At 41.0% G+C, this 16897-nt stretch overlaps 1 protein-coding gene across 1 annotated transcript in view; it reads right to left on the bottom strand.

Annotated features, from left to right (window-relative positions):
- UBXN7 (UBX domain protein 7) overlaps window positions 1-15176 on the bottom strand; it is a 38057-nt gene extending 22881 nt beyond the window's left edge. Inside the window, exon 1 of the mRNA XM_037525355.2 lies at window positions 15062-15176. Coding sequence (XP_037381252.1) covers window positions 15062-15134 — 73 coding nt within the window. The 5' untranslated portion in view covers window positions 15135-15176. The remainder of the gene's footprint in view (window positions 1-15061) is intronic.
- Window positions 15177-16897: the final 1721 nt, after the last annotated feature.

The following is a 16897-nucleotide window of genomic DNA, read 5'->3' as shown; positions in this document are numbered from 1 at the left end:
CTGTGATTTTTTGGGGGGAGGGAATGAGGATGTTAATCTGTAAATTTTTTAAGGCTAGATTTAAGGTATATCCCTACTAAAAGGATTTGATTTGATTTTGTAAGGCACCTATGAACACTTTAAATACAGTCTTGGCTTCCAGACTTAAAGTTTCACAAGACGACATAGGAAATGTGAACCTGTTATAAATTCTCAGTAGTTATCTCCCACTAATCCCAAGGTTGAAACATCGAAAACTGAGCCTCATAATGGAGAGCAGCTCCTTTTAGTTTCCTCTCCTCAGAAAGGCCAATCACTTTGTTCCTTGTTTCCTGTACTCTACAAGGTTATCAAAAGAAGTTCAAAATCATTCTGTTTGGCCAGATTCTATCATGGGGAAGGCTTATTTAAATCTAGCTAGCATCTGCATTCCCAATTTCATCTCACTTTTAGCCTCTGAGTACTTCTTTACTTTCTTGCCAGTAGATGCATTCTGAAAGACTTTAAGTACATATTTTCTACAGGATTCTTTTTCAGCAGGAGATTTATTCATGTTATATCTCTATTTCAGTCCTACTGCTAGAAATGGAAGTGCTGAATGTACTTTTAATATCTCTCGTTGTCTACTACTACCAGTAAGACTTTAAATCAAGTCTTTAATACTTCTTACCCAGATCACTCCATTGGACTTTTTTTTTTTTTTTGAAGATTTATTTTTATACAAGAGCTGGGGTACAGGCCAGAGATGCGGAGGGTGAGAGGATTCACCAGAGACAGAGCAGGGAACAGAACAGACAGATGGACGGACGGAAGTACACTGCAGAGGGGAGGAGAGGGCGAGACAGGAGAGGTCTGTCCCGCCACCATGTGGGTTTTTCCCTGGCCGGCCAGGAATTGAACTCGAGCTGCAGTGGCTGCAGATTGCTTCATAGGTTGCGTCTTAACCCCTGCACCACCAGGGAAGCCCTCCATTGGACTCTTAACTGATCATCATTCTATCTTCCACCTTGCTGCTGAGATTATGTTCAAAACGCAAGTCTGATTACCTCCCTCCACCCCCATTCTCTGCCCCTTTCCCTCCACTCTTTAATGATTCTCTGAAACCTACAGTTAAATTCCAAAGTCCTTACTGATAACATCTCAGCTTATCTCTCTGGCTTGGACTCTCCTTGTCACATACTACACACCACACAATTCAGTAAAGCCATATGGAATTACATGCGTGGAATGCCCTTGCCCTCCTCACTTCCCCCTTTATCTAGTTCATGCATGTCAAGATTAACCTAAGTGTTACTATTCTCAATATGTGTGCTAACATTTCTTATACTCCCTCACGCCTCCCTTCCCTGTGATTTACTTCTATTACATATATGGCTACACTACTAAGCAGTAAACAAACTCTAGTTTACTTTCCTGGCTCCCTGAAAACAGTCAAAGCTTCATGAACACAGGGTTTGGTTTTTGTCTTGGTATCCACAGCACTTAGTATCCATGTTTGATTGAGAACATTGTCTAATAAGCGGACTTAGAGATAGCTCCTTCAGCTCACCCATTAGTATATCAAGGAAAGAGGGATCAATCAGGCTTCAGCCAAAACAACTCTCCTATATCCTTTGAATTTTATATTGTGTATACATATATTTATGTTTTAAATTTCACTTATAAAGCAATACATTTACTCTGTGGGAATCACAAACAGCAAGGGGCTACTTAGGATAAATAAACTTAAGATAAAATTTCCAGTAAGAACATCACATACAAAATTTTTAGTGCTGTATCTCAAACAATATTAAGTGAAAACCACATGCTCCAAAAGCTGTTAAATGACAAAGTAGCTAGAGCTTTGTCAGCTGACAAAGACATACATCTAAAATGGTAGCTAAAAAAAAAACCTGAACAACATTATCTCATGAAACATGAGTGGAAAAGAGTATTACTATACAATATTGTGATTTAATGTTAAATCAAAAAACATGTTACAAAAAGCATCTGATCATTTCACCTTTAATCTAGAAATTTACATATTTGTTATTAAAAAACCTTTTTGGGAAACTGGACAAACAGAATTGTCTCACTGCTGTTTGCCTTATTTCTGGACATATATGGTAATTTAAGGTCTTAATTAAATAGGACCACAGAGGTTTTTTCCTTTACAAGAACTTCATATAATACTCAAATTTGAGAAGCTCTCTTCAACTCTCCTCTCTCCTTCATTTGAGAATATTCATTCAGCCAACCAGTAAGTCCCACAATTTGCATTTAATTAAAACCACTCCTTTCCATCATGTTCTTAGTCCACTGCTATAGTTCAAGGCTTTGACATCTCTTACAATGATTACCAAATCTCTTTGCTCTTAGTAATACTTCCCTTGAAATACTCCACACTTTAGAATAATGTAAATTTGAGTCTCTCTATTTCAATAATTGTGCAATGCGACATATAGGATTTCATCCTTATTTATTGCTCCCATTTTATACCCCTCTGCTTTCATTTCACCTTTATTCATCCCCTCCAGTCACACAGGTCTATACAATCTAGACAGATCCCCTACTGGTATTTCATGTCTTGCCTTTGCGTGGTATTTTCAAATCAGTCCCCTTATTTTTCTTGACAACATATCTAATGCCACCTTTCTGTTAAGTTTTGAGCCTTCTCCCTCTCCTCACCCTGACAGAGATAATGGAATAGTTACACACTTTTCCATGGGGTCGTAATCTCTGTCCTTATCTCTGCTAGCTTTTCTCTCTTGCAAACTCTCAAAACTTATTTAACTGGTCAAGTTTTACTTTTCTTATACCAGTTATCTCTCCCTAAGTTCTCTGTCAATCTAAACCAAAAACTCTAATATGTACAAATCTGCATCTCACCATTAGAAAACAAACTTTTCTCTACAAAACTAAAATCTCAAAACAAAAACAAATGCAACTTTTTGAGGAGAAGGAGTAACCCAAATATTCCAATAGTCAACCTTATGTGAAGAAATTAAACAAAAACAGCAGCCAGTTTTTTGGTGAACAATTTCAAGACTCATGTGCTTCCTTATACACTCATAAAACCTGAGGCTTGGTTTCAGTGCTTTCCTAATTTTGACATTGTGTCCTGTTATACTGTAAAGTATTATACTTCTTTATATAGTGCTGGTCTGTAAGTGCTGGTCTGTAAGTTCAATGTCTACTGTATCCCACTATTTTAGTTTACATTTCTACATGGCAGTATCTGAAAGTTAAAGGATCCTGTAAGTAGACTACTTTAGCTGCTTGTTCTAGAAGAGAGATGAATAAACTGCTGTTTTCATTTCTCAGAATGAACTCTAAAAATTAACGTCTCAAGGCATCTATTGATTGTCTCTTTTTAAAGAATTAAATGAATTTACCATATTGGCTTTTTCTCCCTAGGTGCTTGTATTGCACTACAGTATCACAAAAAGTACAAACATGCTAAGGGTGGAGTGAAACTTCGTTCTGCTATAATAGTAACCAATGCTGGTTGTTGTCATTCCTTTTGAAATTTATTTGTTCATAAGAAAATTCAACTTAAAAAAAAATGACCACTGCATGCAAATAGATGTTCTCTTCCCTTTACCACCCTCCAACAGTCAGTCAAAACTCCAATTCCATTACATGGGAATCGTCTAAAGAAAGTGTGAGTTTTTGAGTAATAAAACAAGATACAAACTTAGAAAGTCAATCATCAGGAAATCTGGCCTGTCAACAATATGGTCTTTTATCCCAAGCCTTTCCTACCTGCCTTTCTTTTTTTAAGATTTTTTATTTATTTATACAAGAACTGGGGTACAGGTCAGAGGCGCGGGTGAGAGAATTCACCAGAGACAGAGCGGGGAGCAGAACAGGCAGACAGACCAAAGACACTGCTGAGGGGAGCAGCAGGCGAGGCAGGAGAGGTCTGCTGCACCATATGGGTTTCTCCCTGGCCGGCCAGGAATCGAACTCGCGCTGCAGAGGCTGCAGACAGCCTCACAGGGCCACGCTCAACTGACTGTGCCACCAGGGAGGCCCCTACCTGGCTATTTTTTCCCTCATTTTATTATGTTGCATACTTACCAGATTAAACACTTTTTTTAAAGTATTTTATTTTGTATAATTCTTACATTATTTTTCATTTTTGCACAATGTATGCATTTTCATTTTGGTTATATTCCCCCCACAATTGCACTCCCCCTTATTTTGACCCTAGTCTTTCCTCTCCCTGCAACCCCCCCCCCCCCGTAATGTGTCTCTGGTTTATAGTTGCTTGTTGATTTTGATTTTTACTTTGGATTAATTAGTCTTTTTCCCTGGTCCCTTATTTAGGTTTTCTAAATTCCTGCTATGAGTGAGACCATCCGGTATTTTTCTTTTTCTTTCTGACTTATTTCACTGAGCATGATCCCTTCTAGCTCCATCCATGTTGCTGCAAACTGCATGTGTTATCTTTTTTGATTGCTGAATAATATTCCATTGTGTATATGTACCACATCTTCTTGATCCAGCCATCTATTTTTGGGCATTTGGGTTGTTTCCATAGCTTAGCTATTGTAAATAGTGCTACTATAAATATAGGGGTGCAGGTGCCCTTTGGAATTAATGTTTCTGTACACACTCTTTTAAAACTGTAAAAAACTAATGGAAAAAAGTTAAAGATGTATCTATTATTTCATATTATGAATTGTTTCAATGATATTGCTTCTTCCTAAAACCTAGTAACAATAAACTGAGAGTTAAGATGAGAATAAAGGGGTTGGTTTAGGAAAACTTCTTCCTCTAGCCAATCCTATACTCAGGAGTGAAGAGAAAACATTTTTGGGGCCTCCCTGGTGGTGCAATGGGTTATGTCTCAGCACTATGAAGTTATCTGCAGCCACTGCTGCAAGAATCTCATCCCTGACCAGGGAGCTAACCCCACATGGTGTAGCAGACCTCTCCTGCCTCGCCCGCTGCTCCCCTTAGCAGTGTATTTTAGCCAATCCACCTGTTCTGCTCCCCACTCTCTCTGGCGAATCCTCTCACTACCACCCCTTGCACCACTGGCCTATACCCCAGTTTTTGTAAGCATGAATAAGTAAATCTTTAAAAAAAGAGAGAAAACATTCTCCCATATTTTCTTTTGTTTTAGGTGAAGAGGTACAGTATAGACATTAAGAGCCTGGGTACTCTTTATTAAATGTGAGTGTGAATTCTAGTTCTGTCATTTACTAGATGTGTAACTTTGAACTAGTTACTAATTTCTCTGTATCAGTTTCCTCAGTTATAAAAGGAAATTATTACCAACTTCTCAAAGAGCTTGTATGAATTAAGAAAGTTCACACTGAAGAACTTAACATAGCTCTAATAAGCAAATAGTCAGCTATTACAAAATAGACTATCCCGTTACATGGGGCATTCAACCTATGCATCAGTAACAAATGAAAAATACTGGAAGCATGAAGTGTGAATACTAATATATAGCTTATGGAGAAGCACATTTTGTCAGATAGTAAACAGGCAGAGTAAGACATCTCAGTTGTCTTTCTCTCACTCATCTGAGGCCATGATTATGTGTCTCACTCATGTTAAACACTCATTTTAAAAAGAGGAAGCAGAATTACAATGAAGAAAGCAAAAAAACCATTGCTCTAGAAAACAGTGAATGTTCTGGATAAAGAATAAGCAATATACAAAAGCAATATGATACAAAGAACGTTGAATCAACTAAGCAGCACTCAGTGTGACTGCCGCAGAGGCACAGAAAACAAAGCATAGGCAATTATTCCAAAATTTTCAAGGTCCACATATCTATTGAACAAAGATTAAAACAGAATTTATTATAGGGAATAACTAAGCCAAAAAAAATCTATAATAAAGAAAACAATAACTGCTATTTTGGAGACAGTAATAATCCACACTTAAACAATTAATGTTATAATTTAAGCTATAGGTAGCATATCCCCAAGATGGCCCTCTTCGTATCTGTTGACAATTTGACAGGATAACTTCCATCACAGGAATTTGTCAGAATAATGACCCATAATGCTTTCCCAGAGTTTTTTTTAAGGAAGCACATGCTAAATACTGGCAAGACTGAAGAAGGTAGTATTAGAGAGGGATCCAAGATGAAAAGTACACCCTTCACTTCAAGTAAAAGCCAAATTATCTGAACCACCTGTGTGTGTAGAATCAGTTATTCTTAGTGTTATCACTGCTGTAACACTAAGTATATCATTTTAGAAACAAAAGTAACGGAATATTAAAAGTTTCAGTGGTTCTATGTCAGGATTAGAAGCGTGAGTCAGGTAGGAGAACCTTCTCATATTTAGTGAAGCCAAGAATGTTACAGCAAGCTAAAAATGCACTCTCCGCACCCCCAAAGACTACTCACACTTTCATTTAAGACGACAAGAAATTAATAAATGCTGAGTATTCTGCAAGGGATGGAACAGTACTACACAACAGAAAATTGCCAATATGCTAATAACATCCCCACTGAGCTAAGTTAGAGGAATATTAGGAAGTGAATGAAGGTTAACTGAAACAAGGCAGTTAAAGGAAGAATAAATGATACAGGTTAAATGAACAGTGACAAACAGACTTAATCAAGTGACAAGTTTTACTATACCCTCACGTAAGTTTTGATGCATTGGCTATAAAAATCTGAACTTCTCTCTTATATTCAGAAGAACATATCTTTCTCAAAGGGGGAATTAAAAAACAGGTGTGCAGATTTAAACTATCTGTAAATTTGTTTAAATAGGTTATTTTGAGGTTCAAATGTTAAAGGCAGCAGCACAGTTTAATCTAACCCAGTCTCTCAGTTTATTCAGGTTGTTATAACAAAAATATAACCGGGGGGCTTAACTAACAAACATTTTACTTCTAATACTTCGGGGAAGCTAGGAAGTCCAAGAGCAAGATTCCAGCAGATTTGGTGATACAGGCCCACTTCCTGGTTCACAGACAGTTGTCTCACTGTGCTCTCACTTGGTGGAAAGTATAAGTCCTCTCTCTGAGGTCTCTTTTTTTAAGGGCCCCAATCACATTCAAGATTCTACCCTCAAGAGTTATCTGACCCCTCAAAGGCTTTATCTCTAGTAATATAACATTGGGGGGTTAGGATTTCAACATATGAATTGGGGGGCGGGGAGGGAGGACACACAAATTCAGTCTTTAAAACACAGTAATCTATAAGTTATGGAGTCTTACTTTACTTTTCTCACCACATGTACCCCTTTTATTTATCGCTTGCTTTTCTTCTTTCCATTTGTTTTAAGCTGGCTAATGGTACCAAAGGAGATTATTTAACCCAGCATGTGGCTAATTTCTTGCTGCTCCCTCTTTACATTCTCTCCATTAACGACTTGATATAAAAATAATTCAAAACCTGTAATACAGTCCCATGTCTCCACTACAGATGTAAAAGTCAAAATATAATTCAAATTTTAATAGTCCCTTATGCCTATCCTCTATATTACTTTCAGTGCCATAGAAGAATAATCTCTTCATTATTGTAACCAAGCAGGTGAGTGAGGGGCACCCCAGAACCCTAAAATCTCCTGCTCTAAATAGGTTCTGCCATCCATTGCATGAATACTAAAAAAAACTCTAGCACATAAGACTTTTAATGGAAAGGAAGTTTGATACAATTAGTGTGCAATAAAGAGAAGGAAAATAATATATAGTTTCCAAATCAAGCACCTGAAGTTACCCATCCCTTTGTGGATAAATGCCCAGCCAAAAAGGGCTGGCCCAAAGCAGGGCCACTGAGGCCCAAGAGCCTGCCACAAGTCTAAGGCACCACCTGTTAGGGACCCATAGGTAAAGGGCAGAAGGAGCCAGACAAGTCTGGAAGAAAAGGAGCAAAATCAAAATCAAGATAAATACTGCCATTGTTAACCTCCCCACAGGTCTCTCACCCATGTCTGTTTTAAGTGTTTTCTATGTCTCCCAGGTCCCTGGTACAAGTCCAAGACCAAGAAGCAAGTGCAGCTTCTTCACATGTCTCTTTGCTGCACGTGCATCCTCCAGGTCTCCTTCTGGCTCTCCATCCTGCTTCCTTTCTTCAGTCTTCTCTCCAGCTTCTCCTCCTCCCTGATCAGCAATATCCTTCCTGGGGTGGAACAGGGTACCTGGAACCTCCCCTTTCCCTGGGGGCCACCCTGTACACTCTTAAGGAACCAAAGTATAGCAGTCACAGAGGATTTTTAAAAAGGAAATAAAAAAACTTCCTCTATGGACCTCTCACTGCCCCAAAGGAATAGAACACAGATATGATAGCAACACAAAGAGATTACTTTTTGATTCTACATTGCCCCGGGGAAAGAATAACAAAGTTATACTATCCACCATGGAAAGTGGAGTGAGTGGTAGTTGGAAGAAATGAAAATAAAAGTTCAACCTCATCAGTTTCCCATCCTGGAGTTTTTAAGCATTTAGAAATATGAAACTTTTTTTTTAATTATACAAGGGAAAGTTTAATATACAAGAGAAATGGAATGATTAAGTTAAAAAACAGATAAAGCTTATTTTTACTGGATCAACAAAGTAAACTACAGTGAGCAAGGTAGTAAAATGGTGGAAAAGGCATGAGCCTAAGAATGAAGACACCAGAGGTCTAGCCCCTGCTCTGCTTTTACTAGATCAGTGTTACCTACTCACAATATGACCCTCAGACTAGCTATCTATTACTAGTTTGTGACAAGATAAAAACAACTGCCGCACAGGTATTTAGAATTGTTATAGCAATTTGATAGAGTAATTTCATATTTAATGAATCTAATAATAAAAAATTGGTGCCTTAAAGATTTATAGATGGCAAATTCTCGTGAGAAAATGCCCAATACTATTAGTCACTAGGTAAAAGCAAATTAAAACTGTTATGCCATACCATTAAATACCTATTAAAATGGATTTTTTAAAAAAACATATTACATGGTAACTGGAACTCACATTCATTGTTGGTGGAAATGTAAAATGGTACAGTGACTCCAGAAAACAGTCTGGCAATTTCTCAGCTATCTACTTATGATTTAATAATCTGTTGTATTTATCCGTGTCTATACAAGGGAAATGAAAATATATTTACACACGTGTACACTGTTTTTATCAGCTTTATTTATAATCCCCCAAATTGGAAACAACACAATTATCCATTCACTTTATAAATGGATAAACTGTAGTATGTCCATACAATATTCACCAGCAAAAAGGAAATTACTCATACCACAGTGACATGAATGAATCTCACAGGCAATATCCTAAGTGAAAAAAGCCAGATTCAAAAACCTACATACTGTGATTCCCTTTACATGACATTCTGCAAAACAAAACCAAGACAAAAAAGATGAGGCTACAGGTGGCAGAGGTGACTATAAAGAGACAGGAGAAATTTTTTTTTTTTAAACAACTGAGTAGTTTTCCATTGTGTATCTATACCACATCTTTTTTTTTTTTTTTAATAGAGGCATGTTTTATTTATTTATTTATTTATTTATTTATTTATTTATTTATTTGCTTGTTTGTTTGTTTTGTTTATACAAGCACTGGGTACAGTCAGAAGCGCGGGAGGGTGAGAGAATTCACCAGAGCCAGAGCGGGGAGCAGAGCAGGCAGAAGGACCAAAGTACACTGCTGAGGGGAGCAGCGGGCTACAGGAGAGGTCTGCGCGCCATGTGGGACCCTCCTCTGGTGGCCGGGAGCAGCCGGGGATCAAACCGGCGCTGCAGAGGCTGCGGGCAGCTTCGCAACCCAGCGCTCAACCTCTGCGCCACCGGGGAGGCCCTATTTTCATTTATTTTAAGAAAGAATTGGTACGTGAAGATCAAAAATTTTAAAAAGGTCCTTTCCTAGAAGTTAGTTTGAGAACCACTGATCTCTGGCCCTTCAATTTCTCATTTGGTTAACTCAGAAACAGGTTAAGATGGTCTCTAAGATAGAGTTCAGACGTAACCAAAAAAAATAAATTCTGACTATTCAATGATTTTTTAGTTTCCTAAAATGCCTATCTAATACTTAATATTTGAGGAGTTAGCATACTACTGTTGGTTGAAGTTCCATCACAGTGTCTTGGCTTTCCTACCACAGCTTTGGTTTCTTCAAGTCTTCTCTGCCCTTTCTTCTTTGCAGTCTATCAGATATTAGTGTTTGTTTTGTGTCCTCGAGTGTATTATTTTCTCATACTACACTCTTTCCTACAAGATGCCACCTACCACTTTTATCGCTTCAACCGCCATCAATGTGACTCCTCAGATATAACTCCTCTTTCTAGACCCAGATATTCATTTACTTACTGAACAGCTTCATTTGGAAGTTCCCAAAATCTCCCCAACCTCCTACTATCCCATACTTTCATAAATAGCATCATTATAACCAGATGTCCAAAACAGAATCTTAAGCTTCATTAATTGACTCCTGACCTCTTCCCACATCTTTCAGAGTCCACTTCTCTGTTACTAACTTATTTTAAGACACCCGTTATCTAACTTATTTTAAGACACCCATTATCTTTCTTGGATTAATGCAACAACCTAAGGCCCTTCTTAATCTGGTACCCACTTCTCTTGAGCTCCATTTACTGCATCTCCCACTAGCTATGCTCCATTCATTTTTGAATTATTACCAATTCCCTAAACCAACTATCGCTTCTATTTAAACAAAAAAATTTTTTAACTATCTCTTTTTCTTATCTATTTGTGTATGTCTGTCCGTCTCCCCTCCAGGCACGTGCTCAAGTTCCTCTCCCCAGAAACATATCTTCTCTAAGTTTTAGTTAAGAAAATATTTCTGGGGCTCCCCGGTGGCACAGAGGTGAAAGACGCAGCGCTATCAAGCTATCAGCAGCCACTGCAGCACGAGTTTGCTCCCTGACCAGAGAGCAACCCACATGGCACAGCAGACCTCTCCTGTCTTGCCCACTGATCCCCTCAGCAGTGTATTTCAGGCAATCTGCCTGTTCTGCTCCCCGCTCTGTCTCTGGTGAATCCTCTCAACTCCCCACCCCCCACACCTCTGGCCTACACCCCATTTCTTATATGCATAAATCTTTTAAAAAAAATTTCTTCTGGGGTCTCCCTGGTGGCGCAAGGGTTATGATGCAATCTATTAAGCAATCTGCAGCCACTGCAGGATTCAATTCCCGACCAGCCAGGGAGCAACCCACATGGCGCAGCAGACCTCTCCCAACTTGTTCGCCACTCCCCTCAGCGGTGTACTTTGGGCAATCTGCCTGTTCTGTTCCCTACTCTGTCTCTGGTGAATCCTCTCACCCCCCACACCTCTGGCTTGTACCCCAGCTCTTGTATACACAAAAAAATAAATCTTTTAAAAAAGAATTTCTTCTGCAAAGTCTTTCTTGCCCTCCCCACTTCTTTTGTGCTCCTATAACTGGTCCCTATCATTCTCCCAGTTTTTGAGGACTCTATGTCTTTATTCATGGTAGTTATCCCCCGAATCTGAACCATACCTGGCATATAGCAGACTATCAAGAAATACTTAAGTTATTACTAAGAGTCCACTCACAACACAAAAGATGTATTACCTCCCTAAATTTCTACTCAAACATCATCACCTTTTAAAATAGCTCTCAAAATTCTAAGTTTTCTTTTGATATCTAAAACACTTGAAACAAACTTCCCTGACAAAGAATTCAAACACATTTTAATACTAACACAAGAGAAATGTAGTACATAAAAATGTAAATGGAAATTGGCAATAAAGTCAAATATTACGCACACCAATTTCTAATTCCTGTAATAAATATTGCATTCAGTCAACAACTTTAGAGAAAGATTAAACTAAGATCTCTTCAAGTGTGGTCCTACAATGGCATTAAATACACAAACACAAAAAACGCCAACTATGTACAAAGCTTTGAGGAATTCTATACTAGCAACCTCTTTTACTCTTCCTCAGCCTCCACTTGCTATTCGCTCACATTTTGTCCTTACCTTCTATTTTACCTATTCTGTAGCATCTATGTGCCTCTCGTCTCATAAACTATTAATCATAATTATTAAGTTATTAAATTATTAATCATCTGTGCATTTTGTATATGTGTGGCTGGATGTCAGCTCAAGTTAGTGTTAATTGTGTACCAACATGGTTCAAAAGATTTTTTAAATTGTTCTTTCGAAATTACCTCCAGATCCCGCAGTAATTCTTTCTTGTATTTTGAGAACTGATATGTCTGCCAGTGTCAATCATTCAAAGCCATATATGATGAATATCAAGGAAGATCAAACTGAGTAATATTGTAAAATGTGGTACGTCTATAAAGTAACAAAACTGGTTTCTTATGTAACCTTAAAACAACTGGAAAGGCATCAGTGGATAAGGTGTATAGCCTCTCAATCTTTGGATTACTTCAAAGCCCATCATTTCCCTTGGCTACTTGCTTATCAAAGAATTTGACCATGGGAAAAAGTTGACATAACAGTAACTGAAAATTGCAGAATTCTAAATTATATATACTAATAGCCACAATGTAAAAATAAATATATAAACACTATACAAAATAATATAAACACTGTTATTCTGAGAGTGAATTATTTTTTCCTTTTTGCAAAATTAGTTCAAGTTGTTCTGATATTTACTTAATATTTTTAAGAATCAGAATCATTTCATACTCACATATTATATACAAATTTCTCCTGTTTAGTGAGAAAACTTATAACTTTCAATTTTCTCTTCTATTTTTAAATTCCACAGGTAAAGTGAGACTCATATTTTTGAAAATGCTTTGCTTTTATCTGAATATTCGGCTTCCGGACAAGTAAAACCATAAGTTGAAAACAACATAAGTTCTTAAAGTCAGTTTAGTTAATCCAGCAAAGCGTAAGGATCAAATAACTTTTTATCATAAATACTAAAATTTACAATATATATGGACAAAATCACAAATATTCTTTTGAAAATAAGTAAAGGGCCTCCCCGGTGGCTCAGTGAGCGCAGCACTATGCAGCTGTCCGCAACATCTGCAGCACGGGTTCGACTCCCAGATGGGCAGGGAGATAACCCACATGGCGCAGCAGATCTCTCCTGTCTTGCCCGCTGCTCCCCTCAGCAGCGTATTTCTGTCAATCCGCCTGTTCTGTTCCTGGCTTTGTCTCTGGTGAATCCTCTCAACCTCCTGACCTGTACCCCAGCTCTTGTATAAATAAATAAATAAACAAACAAATAAATCTTTAAAAATGTGAAAAAGGTTTAAGGGGAGGGTCAATCATTTGTTTCCAATAATTAAACACTATTTTGTTAAAAAAAAAAAAAACCTCAAAAATTACTAGTAGAAACTCATGATATACTAAGAGGAATCTAAGGTATTTTCCCTTTTGCAGACTTCCACGGAGCATTATCTACTGATGGTCTCCAACTTGAGACAGGAATAAAAAAGGCCCGTGACCAGGAAACAAGGCTTGTAGACTTGCAAACTAATAGAATTGAAGCAATTAAGTGAGTCCTTCATCTCACCACAATTGGGGTGTCTATTCTCAACAGAAATGTTGCATTGGAAGAAACAATATGAGGTGAAAACAATCAGGTTCCTGAAGGGAGAGTAGTTAGCATTAAAAACTGAAATTAAATCATTTATAGAAAAATAAAAGCAAAATTAATGACAATGACTTCTGTATCTTATTTACTACACTTTTCCATATAAGCAAAAGTTACTTATAAATACAATACTCTTCTAATTTTCCCAAGAATGATGAGCTGCTTAGAAACTGGGAAATGCATACATCTCTCAAACATAACAGTCCAATCACAGAATATTAAGAAAAGTATTTCATTCCTCGTTCCAACTTTATTACATATTTTACTTTATCAGCTTGGACGGGTGTTTCATGCCCACAAACTACATAACGCATCAAAACATCTAGTTATTACAGAGTGAAAAATAAAACTAGCTTAAATTTTACATACAGACATATAACGGCAACTTGCATACAACCCGCAGTGGTTAAAATATAAAATTTTACATCGAACTCGAGGAAACGCCTTCGGCATCGAACCAATTACCAGAGAAAGCAGAAATCTGCTAGCGGAGGAAACTAACACTCTGACCTCCTTCCAAAATGACAAACCAGAACGGCAAAATTACACTCAGGCACATGGAGTACTCGTCTCTCAAATCACTCCACAGAGAACTTCATCATTTGCTCCGCCCTCTAATAACTCATGCAAAAAAAGTTCAGCACCACCAGAGAGAAGCAAGACAGAGAATTCACAGAATGGCTCGGGGCCTTTCCTCCAGCGTTCAGAGCATCTGCGTGTGCCCTCAGCAAGGGTCCCCAGCAAAAGAGAAACCGAGGGCTTGGGGGGATACGGACACCCAGAAACTGATTTTCTCTCAAAGAACTTTCTGCCGCCATCCCCATGTCATCAGCGGGAGGCCCCGGCGCCATCGCCTCAGCCTTTCAGGTTTCACTACGGGGAGGCGGGACAGGCCACCGGGATTCCTCCAGGCCGCCTCCATGGAGGTGCTGGGGGTCTTCCTCCCCCTCGTTCTCGAGCTCCAGCCCCAGGCCCGCAGACGCCCCTTGGCGCCCCCCCGCAGGCCTGCACCGGGGTCGGCAGAGGCGCCGCGGATCCCCCAGCCTCGCGGCCGCGGCGGGAGGGCCCGGGCGCGCCAGGGCACCGCGAAGGCTCCGAGGGGCCCCGAGGGGGGCAGGGGCAGGCCGGGGCGGGGGGCCGGGGCGGGGGCCGGGCCGGGGGCGGGGGGCGGGGGCGCCTGGCGGAGGAAGAAAGGAAAGGGCGAGCGCGGGATGCGGCGCCCCGGGGCTCGCGGAGCAGCCGGCGGCCGAGGCGCGGAGGGCGGTGGCCCGGGCGCGGCCCCCACCTCCCGCCCGGGTCCCGGGCCGGCGGGGGCGGCCCGGCGCGGCCCCGGCTCGGGTCTGGGCCGGCAGAGCGCGGGCGGGGACGCGCCCCCCGCCGCCCGGGGCCGACGAGGAGGGCGTGGGCGGGGGGGTCCCCGCGGCCCCGCGGCCCCGCCGCCGCCTCTCCTCAGGAGCCGGGAGCAGGGGCAGCCCCGGGGGAGGGACGCGACGGGGAAGAAGTCCGGGGCAGACCGGCCGCCCGCGCCAGACCCCACTCTCCGCCTTCCGGTAACCGCGGCTCTTACCGGTGATGGCGGTGAACTGCTGAATTAACCCCTTCAGCGCCGACGACGCCGCGGAGCCCCCGTGGGCAGCCATCTTACCGCCGCCGCCGCCGCCGCCGAACAACAACACAGACACACACGGACGGCCCTCCCCCACCTCGCCGCGCGCTCTGCGCAGGCTCAGTGACCGCCCCAGGCCCCGCCCCTCGCGGCCCCGCCCCTCGCCTTGCGTGCGTCGGCGCAGGCGCGCCGGGTGTGCGGGCGCTCGCCGAGTTCTCGCGCGCGGTGGCTGAGGCGCCGCCGGCAGCCGCGTCCCTCTGTGCGCGCCCCGGCGCCCCTCTCGCCTCGTCCGTTCCCGGTTTCTGAGGGAAGCGTAGAGCCTGGCGGGTAGTACATTCTTGGCGTTTCTGCTTCACAAACTTTGTAGACCGAAGCCAGTTATTTTTTTTTCTTTAACGGCTTCACAGCCCTCTGCCGGATTTTCTGCAGCTTCCATCAAAATACAAACCCTGCATCATCGCGCTGAAGCGACTTCGCATCCGAACTGATTTCTTGGTTAACCTAGTGCGGCAACTCATCCAGCAGTAGTAAAATGCCAGTAAAATATTCGTGCCAATAAAGCATTGTACTCAGAGTCTGACATGTAGTAATTTTATCTTTTTATAGTACGTCTTAATGAACTTGTTCCGTCTGCTTTCTTCAGTAAATCCAATTTATTTCTCCAATAAATTTGTCAACACTTACCGCCTCTCAAGGTCTCACTCAGTGTCCTACCTATAAAACGAGGAGATTCATGTTTATAAAAAGAGAATATGTAAATACAATAGAGAAAAGAAGTGTATAGAAAGTGGACTGGAAATGTGTCCTCAAAAACTGATTGTGGTTACCCCTAGAGAGGGGAGCAAACGTTGGGGAAAGGGTGAAAGGGACTTCAAGGGATTTTTCTAGCCTTTATTTTTAAACAGATAATATCCGTGTGTTACTTTTAAAATTTTAAATATTAAAAAACTTACGTAAGTATGATGCACTCAGATCTAATGATCCTCCACCTTGAGAATAAAGTTCAAGAGACTCAGTTTAGGTTCTAGATTCCCATTTCCTACCCACTTGTTTTGCATCTATATAGGAAAATGGTCCATTGAAAGATGGGCTAAGTCATCTAGAGAACTGACCCATCTTAAAAGTCTCTAAATGAACTAGTGGAGCAAATTAAGAAATAAACAAGTCAGTCAATGTAACTATAGCATTGTAGTTTGGAAGAAGATACGGTTGATTTATTTATAAGAAAGCAAACTCTTGGTCAAGAGTATTGTCAGTTTAATAACAAAGATGGGGGCCTCCCCGGTGGCGCAGTGGTTGAGTGCTGGGTTGCGAAGCTGCCCGCAGCCTCTGCAGAGCTGGTTCGATCCCCGGCTGCTCCCCGGCCACCAGAGGAGGGTCCCACATGGCACGCAGACCTCTCCTGCTGCCCGCTGCTCCCCTCAGCAGTGTACTTCGGTCCTTCTGCCTGCTCTGCTCCCCGCTCTGGCTCTGGTGAATTCTCTCACCCTCCCGCGCTTCTGACTGTACCCAGTGCATGTATAAACGAAACAAACGAACAAACAAACAAATAAATAAATAAAACATGCCTCTATAAAAGAAAAAAAAAAAAAATAATAATAACAAAGATGGTACTGACACAACCTTCCAGAATGGGGTGGTTGTTTGGGTAGTTTGAGAAAGTTGGGTTGTTTGGGTAGTTGTAGTGGCAGTATATCTATGTAGAGCAATTGTAGAGCAAGATACCTATGATCCTATGCGGACGGGTAGAGTAGAGTCCTGGAGCCCTGGGTGGCTTTCTCAGGCTTTTATTGAGCT

The sequence above is a fragment of the Talpa occidentalis genome, unplaced genomic scaffold, assembly GCF_014898055.3.
Source record: "Talpa occidentalis isolate TD23 unplaced genomic scaffold, MPIMG_talOcc4v2.1 talOcc4.4, whole genome shotgun sequence".
NCBI classification, from domain to species: domain Eukaryota; kingdom Metazoa; phylum Chordata; class Mammalia; order Eulipotyphla; family Talpidae; genus Talpa; species Talpa occidentalis.
Note: the sequence above shows the minus strand (reverse complement) of the source record. Positions and strands in the feature narration are given on the sequence as shown.